The following is a 17,220-nucleotide window of genomic DNA, read 5'->3' as shown; positions in this document are numbered from 1 at the left end:
GGAGCCGCGCGTGTACGAGGGGTACGGAGCGGAGCCGCGCGTGTGCGAGGTGTACGGAGCGGAGCCGCGCGTGTGCGAGGTGTACGGAGCGGAGCCGCGCGTGTACGAGGTGTACGGAGCGGAGCCGCGCGTGTACGAGGTGTACGGAGCGGAGCCGCGTGTGTACGAGGTGTAGGGAGCGGAGCCGTGTGTGTACAGAGCTGTGTGTGTGCGGAGCGGAGCCGTGTATGTACGGAGCAGAGCCGTGTTTATGGAGCCGCGTGTGTATGCTGTATACAGCTGTATACCCCCCAGGTTCGGTCGGAAACACCGCGGCACTTTATCAGATGTAGAAGAACTGACTCTGGACACTCGGTAAAACTGCGCTCGGACGTCTCCTGTTTCTCGCACAGATATTGATAACATAAGATGGAGTCAGACGAACCCTCCTACAAAACCTGATAACAAAGTCATTACTACAGGACTGGATGAGAAAGGGATTTATTCTACAAGAAACGCTGGGGCCACAAATGAGAAAATCCGGGCCCCGTGGCTGGATACTCCGGACCCCCAGCGTGTTAGGACCAGACGGGGTCTTTGTCCCTGGAGCTTCTCTGCTTGGTATAATGAGACTCTGATCTTGTTCTTATAAAGAGATTTTGAATAAAATAGAAGCTGCCTGAACTATGGAGATAGCTCTATTTTTCTGTATAATACACAGGAAATACAGGTGCATCTCACTAAATTAGAATATCATCAAAAAGTTAATTTATTTCAGTTCTTGAATACAAAAAATGAAACTCATATATTATATAGAGTCATTACACACAGAGTGATCTATTTCAAGTGTTTATTTCTGCTAATGTTGATGATTATGGCTTACAGCCAATGAAAATACAACGGCATGAAATCTGGAAGCCATAGACATCACCAAACGCTGGATTTCCTCCTTTGTGAGGCTTTGCCGGCTTTCCTGCAGTGACTTCAGTTGTTGCTTGTTTGTGGGTCTTTCTCCCTTATGTTTTGTCTTCAGTCTGTGAAATGCAGCTCAATGCGGTTGAGATCTGGTGACTGACGTGGCCATTGCAGAATATTCCACTGCTTTGCTTTAAAAAAACCTCCTGGATTGATTTTGCACTATAGTTTGGATCATTGTCCAGCTGTACTGCGAAGAGCCATCCAATCAACCTTACTGCATTTGGTTGAACCTGAGGATAAAGTATCACCCTGTACACTTAAGAATTGGTCTCTGGAAAAGATGCATCTTTCACCAAGATGGGGTCTTGACCATTGATCAGGTGCAGTGTTGGCTTAGGTATATTGATGACATATTTTTTATATGGCAGGGAACTGAATCGGAATTGGCATCTTTTATGGAACTGAACAAAAATCCCTATAATATAAGATTGACATAAAAGGCACATCAGGGAAAGACTGAATTTTTGGACATCCTATTGGAAGTAGATAATGATGGTATGATTCAGGCGGATGTATTTAGGAAGGAAACTTCCATTAATGCCTTATTACATGCATCGTCAGCTCATATTCATCATACCATCAAGACCGTCCCAGTTGGACATTTTCTCATGTTGAAGTGAATCTGCTCTACCAATGGGAGATTCGAACAACAAGCCAAAGATCATAAATATAGCTTTAGGTCTAGAGGATAAAACAATCACACTCATCATCCATCAAAAATGGATATATACGAGTAAAAAATAAACAAGACAAACATTATTGTTTAAGTCTGAAGGTCCTTCCGATTCTCACTCCAAGGTGAGATTCATTTTAACATATAATAACCAATGGAATAAAGTTCACAATAGTATTCCAAAACATTGGTCTATATTGATGAGGGATCGTACTCTGGCTGTAAAATTACCAAATGCACTCTTATTTACGGCGAAAAAGGGCAAGAATCTGAGGGACATTCTAGTGGATAGCCACTATGTAGCGAAAATAAAAAATCCTTTAAATCCAGACAATAAAAAATCCAAATGGGGATGCTATCCATGTGGCGATTGCCTGGCGTGCAAAAATAAAAACTTTGTTAGAAGTACATCTTTCAAATCTGCAAATGTGAAGAGAAAATTTGACATCATACATTACATGTCATGCAGCAGTACTCTTGTGTGTATTCTATGCTACATGTCCTTGCTCAAGGATTTACGTCGGACTAACTACCAGACAGCTTCTTGTGCGTGTTCGCGAACAAGTCCGAGATATAATAAATGCTCAGAAAGTGAAAAATATTTCCACGTTAAAAACATCGACAAGACATTTTCGGGCCTTTCATGGCTGTGATCCAAAATTTTTACAGATTAGATGTCTTGACCGTCTTCACTGTGGTATCAGAGGAGGAGAGTTAAAGCGTTCATTAGCACAGATGGATTGTGAATAGTGATGGGCGAGAACTAAAATGCTCAGGTACTCGTTGCTCGGGTCGAGCACGTTGGAATACTTGGGTGCTCGACACATGCATACAGTGCTGAAAAGACATGGGAACAGCATGGGGAAGAGCTCTGGAAGTATCTCTGACTCCCAGGTCACTGCCTAAAAGTGTGCCCATCATAAGTGATCCTTGGCGCATGCGAAGATGCCTCCCTCCATGCACCTGTCGTTGCAGACTTGCAACAATCACCGTCCACATCCCAGTGCAGCGTTCAGTTGTCCCTACCCCATTCCTTGGAATGCAAGCGCAAGTATGCAGCCAGCCACCCACCAACCCACAGGCTGCAATACTATACTTCCAAATTTTTCACAGCTGCTTGCACTTGAAATGTGGCCTTTTAGGCTCGTGGAGGCGGAAGCTGTCCACAATCTTATGTCTAGGCGGCGACTGGGTATCCATACTCGGTCCCCAGCCGCCACTATTTGTCCCGGTGTCGTCTCCGCCTTCCACAAGCACGGGTCCCACAACATTACCCGTGCCCTCCCCAGTACACTTAGTAGGAAGGACCGCCTAACCACAAACACGTGGACAGGTGAATGTGGCCAGGGACGGTACGGAGCCAGTCCACAGCTTTTTTGCTGAGTTGTATTTCATCACAGCCATATTCTTTAGCTTGGTGAAAGGACTTGGGAAACCATATCTACCCAGCTGTCATTTCTCCCAGGAAGTCCTCTAAAGCTGCTTTCACTTGAAATGTGGCCTTTTAGGCTCGTGGAGGCGGAAGCTTTTCATAACTTCATGCCGGCGGCGGCTGGATGTCCATACTCGTTCCCCAGCCGCCACAGTTTCTCCTGGTATCGTCTCCGCCTTCCACAAGCAAGGGTCCCACAACATTACCCGTGCCCTACCCAGTGCACTTACTGGGAAGGACCGCCTAACCACAAACACGTGGACAGGTGAATGTGGCCAGGGACGGTACGGAGCCAGTCCACAGCTTTTTTTACTGAGAGTTGTATTTTGCCACAGCCATATTCTTTAGCTCGGTGAAAGGACTGGCATATAGGGAAACCGTATCTACTCTGGGTGTTATTTCTCCCAGGAAGTCCTCTAAAGCAGCTTGTTGCAGAAGCAATGGCAGCCCGTCCAACATCAACTCGCACTTCTCGGTGGTGCTTTGACAAATAAACATCTTTCTTTGGGCATTTAATTTCATGACTACAGAATTGGACAATGGCCTGATCGGCAATGCTGTTTGAGAAATAACATGCATAAGCATGTCCGATCCACATTAAAAAAACGATCCACATTAAAAAAAATGTCCGATCCACATTAAAAAAAACAGCCATAGAGTGTCCGGGAATCTTCCCCACACTTTTCTTAGCCAGGGCAGCTTCTCGGCAGGGTTTGACAGACCCACCAGAAAACCGGAGACTCCTTCGGTGGGCCCTGGCTTCTCCTTCAGGAGAGTTCATAGTGCCGAGGTGAAGCCATGATGATGATAGAGAACACCATCTGCTTAGTTTTCTGTTACTTGGAATGCAAGCGCAATTATGCAGCCAGCCACCCACTCACAGTCTGCAATACTAAACTGACAGATTTCTGGGCAGCTGCTTGCACTTGAAATGTGGCTTTTTAGGCTCGTGGAGGCGGAAGCTTTTCACAACCTCATGCCTCGTGTCCATACTCGGTCCCCAGCCGTCACTATTTCTCCCGGTGTTGTCTCCGCCTTCTACAAGCGCGGGTCCCTGAACATTACTACTGGTACTTTTCTGTGGGAATTTGCTTGCCTCCTACCAGCCTGGAATATTTCCAGTAAACTATGGTACGACGCCATGGTATTTGCACTGCCCCCAGTATCAGTAGCGAAGACATCCCCAATTTCCTTCTCAGGAATTTTATTTGGTAGACTGAGTGGATGCCCAAATACATTAGTTTCTCACAAAGGAGCAGAAGATAGAGTGGCAGTAGGTGCAAGTTTCTCTGGCCTGTTAGATATTAGAGGGTGAACAGCAGCACATTGGATCAACATCTGCAAGGACTTTGTATGTTCTCCCCATGTTTGCATGGGTTTCCACCTCAGTAAAAAAGCAGCCATAGTGTCCGGGAACCTTCCCACACACTTTTCTTAGCCAGGACTGTTTCTCGGCAGGGTTGGACGGTCGCACCAGAGAATCCTCTGGTGTGCCCTGGTTTCTACTTCAGGAGAGTTCATGATAGCGCTAACTTTGCAGCTGCTATGGGGCTCTTGAGCGGGGGAGAAAGGTTAGCCCTCAGAAACAAATCCTCTGGTGGGCACAATGTTTTTCAATCTGAAACAGCTTCTCAGTGGGAGTTATATGTCACCACAGCCATATTCTTTAGCTCGGTGAAAGGACTGGCATAGAGGGAAACCATATCTACTCCGACCATGCCTGGCTGTATGTTCAGCGGTGAGAGCCACAGATCAAGCTGCTGTGTTACAGCTTTCAACAACTCTGCAGCGCTGGGCGGTTTGTCATCTAAGCATTAAGCATGTTATCTTCAGCACAGCCTGTTGCCATTTGGCCAAGGCAGTGCTGCAGTGCTTTCAGCTTGTTGTGACTGATGTGGTCATTTCAGAGATGAAGGAGGAGGTGCAGGAGCTGAACAATGTGATTACATTGAGGTTACATTGGAGACTCTGTTTTTATACTAAAGAAAGATCCTACTGTTTGTTTGTTTTTTACGTTATTTTTTAAGGCAAATGCATTTACCGGGAAATGTCATTTTAACATTTTACAACCTTATCTGGCAATGTGATCTGTGACACATCATCAGACGCATCCTGTTTCATTGATGATGGAGGGACTCTGAAAGACACATAGAGCAGGGCCACAGTAACGAGTACGACTTGTTCCCTTTAGAAAGGAGAGTCTGCTATACAGTTATAGGGTATGCAGTGAGTCCAACTGCTGACCAAATTTAGGAAAAACCCCACTAAGAAATTAAAGACACATAGAGCAGGGCCACAGTAACGACAAATTACCATTAGAAAGGAGAGAGTCTGCTATACAGTTATAGGGTACGCAGTGAGTCCAATGGCTGACCAAATTTAGGAAAACCCCACTAAAAATTTAAAGACACATAGAGCAGGGCCACAGTAACAAGTACAACATGTTCCCATTAGAAAGGAGAGGGTCTGCTATACAGTTATAGGGTATGCTGTGAGTCCAATGGCTGACCAAATTTAGGAAAAACCCCACTAACAATTTAAAGAGACAGAGCAGGGCCACAGTAATGACAAATTCCCATAAGAAATGAGAGAGTCTCCCATAGTGTTGGCCTATGCAGTGAATGCAAGGGCTGCCAAAAATTTGGAGGCACTTCAATACCCATTGGAAGAGACATGGAGGTCAGAGGGCCTCCTGAAAACAATGTTACCATTATTAGGAAGTGGGTCTCCAATAGTGCTGGCCTATGCAGTGAATGCAAGGGTTGCCAAAAATTTGGAGACACTCCAATGCCCCTTGGAAGAGACGTGGAGGAGGGCCTCATAAAAAAATGTTCCCATTAGAAAGGAGCGGGCCTCCTATACTTGTAATGCCCATGCACTAAGTGTATGGGCTGACAAACATTTACTCCTGGGGGGTATACATGAACATACTATATAAAAAAAAATTTTCGGGCATCATAAACACCCTGTAAAAAAATTATGTGGGTGTTGCATCACGGACCACAGTCACCCTGGTGATATGGTGGTGGAGGATGAGGAGAAGGAGGAGGACAAGAGCAAATAGCCCAAATCAGGAAGCGTATACCCATGTCTGGGTGTGAAAAGGTGCATGGGAATACACCTCCCAAGAAAAGACACTGGATTTGAGTTTATGTTACGCTGCTATCATTCAGTGGTGTTGAGGAGTCTGGCCCAATCCAGCCCTTGTTCATTTTTATAAGAGTCAGTCTTTCAGCATTTTCAGTTGACAGGCGGATGCGCTTATCAGTTATAATTCCACCAGTGGCACTAAAAATCCTGCTCTGATAAAAAGCTGGCGGCAGGACAGGCCAGGACCTCCAAGGCATAGAGAGCCAGTTCATTCCACGTATCCACCTTGGATACCCAATAATTATAAGGCACAGAAGAACCACGGAGGACGTTGGTACGGTCGGCTAGGTACTCCCTCAGCATCTTCCCAAACTTTGCACTCCTTGTGAGAGTACCCCACGCCTCAGGGCCTGTGCGATGAGAGGGGCTGAGAAAACTCTCCCAGAACTTTGACAGTGTTCCCCTGCCTCTGCTGGATTGAAGTTGTGTCTCTCTCGCCTGTACTTTTTGGTTGTCCAACGAATTGTGCCCTCTGCCGCCAACGTTTTCAGATGGGAATTTTTTTAATAGTTCCGCAACAAGGGCCTTCTGGTACAGCCCCATTTTTTGTAGCCCTTTCTGCCTCAGGAATAAGAGATATAAAATTCTCCTTGAAGCGTGGGTCTAGAAGTGTCGCCAACCAGTAATGACTGTCACCCAAAATTTTGAGAACGCTTGGGTCATGGGAAAGGCAGCATAACATAAACTCAGCCATGCGTGCCAGACTACTAACAGGCAAGACTTCCGTGTCCTCACCAAGAGGATGACTGACCATGCTCTCCTCCCCTCTGTCCTCTGGCCATCCACGCTGAACAGATGGTATGACAGCTGTGCAGGTAGTACCGTCTATAGCGCATGAAACTAGCTCTTGTCCTTCCTCCTCCTCCTCTTCCTCATTGTCACCTAATCCACATTGGGATGAGATGAGGCTGGGCTGTGTGTAATCACCCTGTATGGTTCCTTGCTCCATCTCATTGTGCTCCGCCTGCAATGCATCCTCTTTGATTGTGAGCAGAGAGCATTTCAGAAGACAGAAAAGCGGGATGGTGATGCTAATTATGGCGACATTGCCGCTCACCATCTTGGTGGAGTCCTCAAAGTTTTGGAGGATGGTACATATGTCTGACATCCATGTCCACTCCTGAGGTCTTATGTGTGGAGTCTGAACTGAATACCAACGGCCTTGTTGATGCTGGTATTCAACAACTGCCCTCTTCTGCTCACAAATCCTTCCCAACATCTGCAGTGTAGAGTTCCAACGCGTGGGGACATCACACACCAGTCTGTGAGCCATGAAGCTGCAAACGCTACTTAAACATGGGAAGGGCAGCGGAAGCTGTAGCTGACTTTCTAAAATGGGCACACAGGCGGCGTATTTTAACAAGCAGATCCGGCTGCTCCGGGTAGGATTTGAGAAAGTGCTGAACCATGAGGTTAAGCACATGGGCCAGGCATAGTACATGTGTGAGCTCACCTTGCTTCAGAGCCGCCACCAGGTTCCGGCCATTGTCACACACAACCATGCCTGGCTGTAGGTTCAGCGGTGTGAGACACAGATCTTTCAGAGCTGTCCACAACTCTTCAGCATTGTGCGGTTTGTCACCTAAGCATATTAACTTCAGCATAGCTTGTTGCCGCTTGGCTGAGGCAGTGCTGCAGTGCTTCCAGCTTGTGACTGATGTGGTCATTTCGGATATGGAGGCTGAAGAGGAGGAGGAGGATGAGGTGCAGGAGCTGTAGACCGTGGAGGAAACCCTGATTGACCTAGGGCCCGCAATCCTTGGCGTTGGGAGGACGTGTTCCATCCCAAGGTCCGACTGGGTCCCGGTTTCCACTATGTTAACCCAGTGTACCGTCCCTGCCCACAAGCACTTATCCATGTGTCCGTGGTAAGGTGGACTTTCCCAGTAACTGCGTTGTTGAGGGCACGGCTAATGTTTTGGGACACCTGCTTGTGTAATGCAGGGACGGCACACGGGAGAATTAGTGGCGGCTGGGGACCAAGTACCGAGGGACCGCCGCTGCCATCAGGTTGCGGAATGCTTCCATCTCCACGAGCCTAAAAGGCAACATTTTGAGTGCAAGCAGTCGTGAAATGTGTGAATTTAGTAGTGTGGCCTGTGGGGCATTGGCTGCATATTTGCGCTTGTGTTCCAAGGACTGGGGTATGGACAACTGAACGCTGCACTGGGACAAGGACATGGACATGCTTCCTGATGCTGCTACTTGAGAGTGTGCAGTGACAGGTGCAGGGCAGGAGGCATCTTCGCATGCACCATGGACAGGGGATTGGCTTGCTTGCACAACAGCGGAAGAAGCAATGGTGCCACCCGCAGACACTGTTCCTGGACCCTGGAGTTCGGCCCACAAAATCGGGTGCTTTGCTGCCATGTGCCTGATCATGCTGGTGGTGGTCAGGCTGGTCATTTTGCCACCCCTGCTGATGCTGGCCTGGCAGGTGGTGCAAATGGCCTTTGTGGGGTTATCGGCAGAGTCTTTACAAAAACAACCAGACTCGGGAAGACCTAACAGTTGAACTGGCAACTTCCTTCGTGTTGGTGTTATGGGGAACGGTTGCCTGCCTTCTGTCTGCTGCCACCACACTGCTTCTTCCTGCATGTTGGGGTGCTCTGGTTCCCTCCACCTGTGTGGTGCTGTCCTCGCTTTGCATGTCCTGCTGCCAGGTTGGGTCAGTTACTATATCATCCACCACCTTGTCTTCCACTTCCGCACCCTGGTCCTCCTCCTGACTTTCTGGCAATTGTGTCTCATCATCGTCCCCCTCTTGTGACACTTTCCCACTGTCGCCTTCATGTGACCGTGGCTGCTCAAATATTTGGGCATCCCTACATGCGATCTCCTCTTGCCCTGCTTCAAGTGGACCGGGCGAGAGGCCCGAATCTGTAAATGGAAAAGTGAACAGCTCTTCAGAGTGTCCAAGTGTGGGATCAGTTGTCTCCGGCTACTCGGCATGGTGGGAGAAAGGAGGATCAGGGTGAGGAATATGCGGTCCAGACTCACGGCTACTGAGACTTGACCGTGTGGAAGACAGGGTGGTGGTGGCTAAGTGACTGGAAGCATTGTCCGCTATCCAACCATCAACCTTTTGACACTGCTCTGGGTTCAATAGTGGTGTGCTGCAGTCCCCTAGGAATTGGGACAGGAAGGTCGGGCGAGAAGATGTGGGTGTTTGTTGTGGCACAATTTCAGCTTGCCCACGGCCTTGTCCTCGGCCTCTGCATGCACCATCACCATCACGTCCAGTTCCCCATCCCTTGCCACGTGCCTTGCCCATTTTAAATGGAGGACAGTATCTTCCACACTCACTACAAATGACTGAGTTTGGAGCGAACTTATATGTGATCCGTGTGGCGTAGAAAACAGAGTTTTAAATACCTGGCCTGTAGGTAACTAGTTTGAACAGCAAACCGGTGTCAAAAACTTCGCTGACACAGTGAAAAAAATTGGAATGGAGGCCAAAAATGGCAGTATTTTCTGAAAATGTATATGAGATCCGTGTGACGGAGAAAACACAGTTTTAAGTAGCTGGATTTCTAGCGCTCTAATATGGAAAAGACCTGGCTGTATTCTCCAGTGCCAACAAGCAAATGGCACAGAAAAACGGTGTTCTCTGGATTGCTTTTTAAGCAAATAATGAGGATTAAGATCCAAAAAAGTATTCCTGGCCCCTGAGACCTGGGCCTTTGTATAGAAATATCTAACAGCAGCAGAAGGCAGAATTAGAATGGAGCCTCTTGTGCTATATGCACTGCAGTCTGCTATATACACTGCCTGCCTATATACACTGCCTGCCTGATATCTCTGCAGATGGATTAGTTAGTCCTCAAAAGGACTGTTTGTTAAGCTGGATATGTGTAATGTACGGTTTTTCTCCCTACAGTACCTAATACACAAGCAAATCTCTCCCTGACGCAGCAGCACCTCTCCCTACTCTACCTGATTCCAGAGTGACTGTGACGAGCACAGCGGCGCCAGGTCTGATATAGACCCGATGATGCTGTGCGGCCAGCCAATCACTGTAATGCCACAACCACCATGGCTGCGGCATTACAATGAGTGACAGGCAATCCCTGCATGTTGATTGGAGCTCTAAAGAGCGCCAAACATGCAGGGAGGGGACCGAGCTCCCGCCGAGCAACCCCGGAAATACTCGGCGAGTGCCGAGAAGTGAGATACTTGGGCGAGCACCGAGCAGTAGCAAGCATGCTCGCTCATCACTAATGTTTACCTGTCCAAATCTTCAGAACTAAATGCACTACCAGGGTGCAGCAAATCCACATAAAGATGGCAGCTACACAGGTGCAGAATACTGATGAGACAATCACTCACAACTTACCATTTCATGGAGGGGTGACTGCTTAGTATTTGAATTGCACACAAAAAGGCTTGTATTGGGTGCTGTTCACACTAGGGTAGTGCACAGTATCCGGCTTACAGCCTATTAGTTACGCCCATACTATTAGATTAGGCGGGTTTCCCAGTACTATCCAAGTGCACCCCATGGGAACAGACACCCGAGTTTACAATGCTCACACTGATGGGTGTGGCTGCACCCTGGAATAAGAAAGTGCAAAAATACATATATATAATTTACTAGCTATTGAGCCCGTTCTATGTCCGTGTGGCGAGCATTTTTATTGGTATATGGTCTCCCATGCTGGTATTTGTGCAGCCCCAATCCTGGTATTTGTGCTGCCCCATCCTGTTCCCCATCCTGTTATGTGCTGCCCTCATCCCTATCCTGGTATGCATGGCACTCCTCACCCCCAATCATGGTATGCATGGCACCCCTCACCCCCAATTCTGGTATGCATGGCACCCCTCACCCCCAATTCTGGTATGCATGGCACCTCTCACCACTAATCCTGGTATGCATGGCACCTCTCACCTCCAATCCTGGTATGCATGGCACCCCTCACCCCCAATCCTGTATACATGGCACCCCTCACCTCCAATCCTGGTATGCATGGCACCCCTCATCCCCAATCCTGGCATGCATGGCACCCCTCATCCCCAATCTTGGCATGCATGGCACCCCTCATCCCAATCCTGGCATGCATGCTGCCCCTCATCCTGGTATGCATGGCTCCCTCATCCCTATCCTGGTATGCATGGCCCCCCTCATCCCCAATCCTTGTATGCATGGCACTCCTCATCCCTATCCTGGTATGTATGGTACCCCTCATCCTGGTATGCATGGTACCTATCATCCCTATTCTGGTATGCATGGCACCCCATCCCTCATCCTGGTATGCAGGGTACCCCTCATCCCTATCCTGGTATGCATGACCCCTCATCCGAATCATAGTATGCATGGCCCCCCCAGATCCCTATCCTGGTATGCATGGTACCCCTCATCCCTATCCTGGTATGCATGGCACCCCTCACCCCCAATACTGGTATGCATGGCACCCCTCATCCCAATCCTGGCATGCATGGCTCCCTCATACCCAATCCTGGTATGCATGGTACCCCATCCCTCATCCCTATCCAGGTATGCATGGTACCCCTCATCCCTATCCAGGTATGCATGGTACCCCTCATCCCTATCCTGGTATGCATGGTACCCCTCATCCCTATCCTGGTATGCATAGCACCCCATCCCTCATCCTGGTATGCATGGTACCCCTCATCCCTATCCTGGTATGCATGGTACCCCTCATCCCTATCCTGGTATACATGGTACCCCTCATCCCTATCCTGGTATGCATGGCCCCCCTTCCCTTTCACGCTGCATACATACAAAAAAAACTCACTTATACTCACCTTTTCTTCCCTGTTCCCCTCATTCCCCAATCCTAGTATGCATGGCACCCCTCATCCCCCAATCCTGGTATGCATGCCACCCCTCATTTCAAATCTGGTATACATGGCACCCCTCATCCCAATCCTGGTATGCATGGCATCCCATCTCTCATCCTGGTATGCATGCCACCCCTCATCCCAAATTTGATATACATGGCACCCCTCATCCCAATCCTGGTATGTATGGCACCCCTCATCCCCCAATCCTGGTATGCATGGCACCCCACATCCCCAATCCTGGTATGTATGGTACCCAATCCCTCAACCTGGTATGCATGAATTTCTCATCCCCAATCCTGGTATGTATGGCGCCCTCATCCCTATCCTGGTATGCATGGCACTCCTCATCCCCCAATCTTGGTATGCTTGGTACCCCTTATCCCCCAATCCTGGTATGCGTGGTACCCCTCATCCCCCAATCCTGGTATGTGTGGTACCCCTCATCCCCCAATCCTGGTATGCATGGTACCCCTCATCCCCCAATCCTGGTATGTGTGGCCCCCTTATCCCCCAATCCTGGTATGCGTGGCCCCCTCACTTCCCAATCCTGGTATACGTGGCCCCCTCACCTCCCAATCCTGGTATGCATGGTCCCCTCACCTCCCAATCCTGGTATGCATGGTCCCCTCACCTCCCAATCCTGGTATGCATGGTCCCCTCACCCCCAATCATGGTATGTATGGTACCCCTCATCCCCCAATCCTGGTATGTGTGGCCCCCTGACCCCGCAATCCTGGTATGTGTGGCCCCCTCATCCCCCAATCCTGGTATGCATGGTACCCCTCATCCCTTTCACGCTGCACACATACAAAAAAACCCACTTATACTCACCTTTCTTCCCTGTGCTCCAGCGCTGCTGTGTCCTGTTCTGCCGGAGGCCGGGGGAGGAGTGTAGCGCCGGAGTACGCGAGTGCCCATACAGCGCTGTCCGGCACCATTTTGCTGAAGACACACTGCAAATGTGTCTTCAGTAAAATGGCGCTGGATAGCGCTATGCGCATGCACTGATTTTGACACCTTCACTCCACCCCCGGTCTCTGGCGAGGAGAGAGGCACCGCTCCTCCCGGTCAGGTAAGTATGTAAGTATGGCGCTGGAGATTGCGGTATGCATTCAATGTCTTCGCATACCGCGATCTCCGGCGCCATACACTCCTCTTACCTGCAATGGTTCCATGCGTTCTTCTGTCTGGGGCAAGACTGCGCAAGTGCGACACGCCTTGCGCAGGTAAGAGGAGTGTATGGCGCCGGAGATTGCTATAGAGGCTTCGGACAGACGGATGCTTGTAGTGTTATATTATATATGAGGTACTAGTTGATATTTTGGCCAAAATACGTAAGCTCGCAAACCGCTTACGAGTCTTTTTGTGTGCAATTCAAATACTACGTAGTCACCCCTCCATGAAATGGTAGGTTGTGAGTGATTGTCTCATCAGTGTAGCCGCCATCTGTATGTGGGTTTGCTGCACCCTGGTAGTGCATTTAGTTCTGAAGATCTGGGCAGGTAAACACTGCTGCCCTTTTTTGCTGTGTTTTTTCTTGAATTTTTGGGGGAATTTTAATTCTTCTTGGTTTGGCTTTGCTTTTTGTGTTTAGAGTAGGGCTCGTAAGCATTAGGACCCTTGTCACGGGTTACGAGCTTAGATATTTTGGCCAAAATATCAACTAATACCTCATATATTATACATATGTATTTTTACACTTTTTTATCCCAGGGTGCAGCCAGGCCCATCAGTGCGGGCATTGTAAACTGGGGTGTCTGTTCCCATGGGGTGCACTTGGATAATACCGGACAGCCTGCTTAATCTAATAGTATGGGCTTAGCTAGTAGGCTGTAAGCCGGATACTGTGCACTACCCTAGTGTGAACAGCACCCTATACAATCCTTTTTGTGTGCAATTCAAATACTACGCAGTCACCCCCTCCATGAAATGGTAGGTTGTGAGTGATTGTCTCATCAGTATTCTGCACCTGTGTATCCGCCATCTTTATGTGGGTTTGCTGCATCCTGGTAGTGCATTTAGTTCTGAAGATCTGGGCAGGTCCCTGCTGCCCTTTTTTGCTGTGTTTTTTCATCAATTATATGTAGCAGTAAAAGGAAAACTCTTTGATATCACAGAAACAAGAGGCAACTAAAAAATTTTATTGTGCTATTTGAATTCACATGGTCAAAATCATAAAAAAATGGCTCATTTCATAAATGAACCTGACAACTTTTGAAAATATGTAAAACAGTGTTACATGATCTGAAAGGTCCTTAAGGAAGTCTTCAGCTGCTTATTCTGGACATGCAGCCTCTGTGCAGGTCCCTGTAGTTTCTTCTCCTACTTTGCACCAATCAGTTAGATAAGTGGAGTGGAGGAGAGAGCAATTTTCTGATTGATCAGGAAGGACACTGTTTCAATGTTCTCCTCAGTAACAGGAAGCTGCCTAAAGTCTATAAGACGCACTAACTTATTAGAAAGATTTTTTCCTGCTAATAAGTGTGTCTTTCCAAGTTAAACATTTCCCACTTTAAGAATATATAAAAGGCTTCTTCCTTGTGTGACTGCTCTGGTGACTAAGAAGAGCTTATTTATCCGCAAAACATTTTCCATGAAAATGGCTTCTATCCTGTGTGAGTTCTCTGATGTGTAACAAGAGTTGATTTCCAGTTAAAACATTTCCCACATTCTGAACATAAATAAGGCTTCTCCCCTGTGTGGGTTCTCTGGTGTATAACAACATATGCTTTCCGGTTGAAACATTTCCCACATTCTGTACATGAAAAAGGCTTCTCCCCTGTGTGGGTTCTCTGGTGTATAACAACATCTGATTTCCGGTTAAAACATTTCCCACATTCTGAACATAAATAAGGCTTCTTCCCTGTGTGGGTTCTCTGGTGTATAACAACATCTGCTTTCCGGTTAAAACATTTTCCACATTCTGTACATAAAAAAGGCTTCTCCCCTGTGTGGGTTCTCTGGTGTATAACAACATCTGATTTCACAATAAAACATTTACCACATTCTTTACATCGAAAAGGCTTCTCTCCTGTGTGAATTCTTTGGTGATTAACAAAATTTGTTTTCCTGTTAAAACATTTCCCACATTCTGAACATAAATAAGGCTTCTTCCTCGTGGGGGTTCTCTGGTGTATAACAACATCTGATTTCCGGTTAAAACATTTCCCACATTCTGGACATGAAAAAGGCTTCTCCCCTGTGTGAGTTCTCTGGTGTATAACAACATCTGATTTCCGGTTAAAACATTTCCCACATTCTAAACATGAAAAAGGCTTCTCCCCTGTGTGGGTTTTTTGGTGTATAACAACATCTGATTTCCGGTTAAAACATTTCCCACATTCTAAACATGAAAATGGCTTCACTCCTGTGTGAGTTCTTTGGTGATTAACAAAATTTGATTTCTGTGTAAAACATTTTCCACATTCTGAACATGAAAAAGGCTTTTCCCCTGTGTGGGTTCTTTGATGTCTGATAAGACTTGATATCTGTGTAAAATACTTCCCACATTCTAAACATGAAAATGGCTTCTCCCCTGTGTGAATTCTCTGGTGACTAACAAGATGTGATTTCTGTGTAAAACATTTTCCACATTCTGAACATGATAAAGGTTTCTCCCCTGTGTGGGTTCTCTGGTGTATAATAACATCTGATTTCCGGTTAAAACATTTCCCACATTCTGAACATGAAAATGGCTTCTCCCCTGTGTGAGTTCTCTGGTGACTAACAAGATTTGATTTCTGGTTAAAACATCTCCCACACTTGGAACAAGAAAATCTATTCTCTGCTGTGTGAATTTTTTGATGTTTAAGAAGAGACATTTTGAGAGGAAAACTATTTCTATATTCTGAATGTGAAAATGGCTTCTTTGCTTTAGGAGCAGTTTGTTTTTTAATGCTTTTTTTGTGACTTTGATTTTCCTTAGTAGTCGGTAATGAACCAGAAGATAGGACCTGTTTCATAGGATCAGATGACAGATCTTTTCTGTGAAGGGATGATGGTAAATCTGGAGAAATGGCATTCACTTCAATTGCATCTTGGGGGATCTCAAGATCACCCGATTTAAAAATTGAAGATGTCAGCTGTCCCTCTGATCTCCTGGTACAGTCATCTGCCAAGAATAAAACCAATTATTATTTTTGAATTAAATATCCTTGAATTTTATAGTTTTGAACATTTCTACTTAAACTGTCTGTAAAAATGGGAAGTTATGTAAAAAATATTGAATTATTCACCAGGACAATGACAGTTCACAGTCTAATAGAAAACCTCATAGCATGAACCAGTAGAGCGAGGTGTTCAACTGATTGTTCATTCTGCCTCCCAAATATGTATTAAAAAGCCAAACAATGTTATGTATAGTGGGGAAAATAGGTATTTGATACGCTAGTGATTTTCCAAGTTTTCCCATCTACAAAGAATGGAGAGGTCTGTAATTTTTATCGTATATCCACTTCACCTGTGAGAGACAGAATCTAAAAATAAAAAACAGAAAATCACATTGTATGATTTTTAAATAATCAATTTGCATTTTATTGCATGAAATAAGTATTTGATCACCTACCAACCAGCAAGAATTCTGGCTCTCACAGACATGTTAAGTTTTCTTTAAGAAGCCCTCCTACTCTGCATATACATATAAAAGGAGAATATAAAAAGAGTAAAAGCTGCAGTTATTCATAATTACACTCATATTAACTTATTAAAAACCTAATAAAAATAAATATCCACTATATTTTTCAATTCTATATAAATGATATTACTTAGTTAATAATATTTTCAAGTGAGAGATTCAGACCTTCCAGGGATAAAGTTCCCAACTTATAGATCCAATAATTTTCCCGGTTTACCAACCTTTTCTATCTATCATGCACCGTGTCAGATATATGATCAATAATCGTAAGGTGTAGATATTTTGGATCTTTCTGATCTTCTAAGAAGTGCTTTGACAACTATGGAACAAATCTCCATTTCTGATATTCTGCCGATGTTTATTTAGCCTGGCGCGCATTGGTTGTATGGTGCGACCTACATACTGTAGACCACATGTGCACTCCAACAAATATATCACATATGACAACTGGCAGTCTGTCCAGCATCTAATCTGAAAAGTCTCCCCCGTGGTGTGCGAATTATAAAAGTTTTTGTTCCATTATTAAAGATCCCACAACAAAGACATTTTGATGTTCTACATCTAAAGCAC

The 17,220-nt window shown here is 46.3% G+C and overlaps 1 protein-coding gene across 1 annotated transcript in view; it reads right to left on the bottom strand.

The window, feature by feature from the left end:
• LOC141191685 (uncharacterized) overlaps positions 1-17,220 on the bottom strand; it is a 103,581-nt gene that overhangs the window by 32,413 nt on the left and 53,948 nt on the right. The window contains exon 13 of the mRNA XM_073661627.1: positions 14,686-16,128. Coding sequence (XP_073517728.1) covers positions 14,686-16,128 — 1,443 coding nt within the window. The remainder of the gene's footprint in view (positions 1-14,685; positions 16,129-17,220) is intronic.

This window comes from Phyllobates terribilis, unplaced genomic scaffold, assembly GCF_046119375.1.
Source record: "Phyllobates terribilis strain yellow unplaced genomic scaffold, ASM4611937v1 Scaffold_49__1_contigs__length_9717188, whole genome shotgun sequence".
Taxonomy (NCBI): domain Eukaryota; kingdom Metazoa; phylum Chordata; class Amphibia; order Anura; family Dendrobatidae; genus Phyllobates; species Phyllobates terribilis.
Note: the sequence above shows the minus strand (reverse complement) of the source record. Positions and strands in the feature narration are given on the sequence as shown.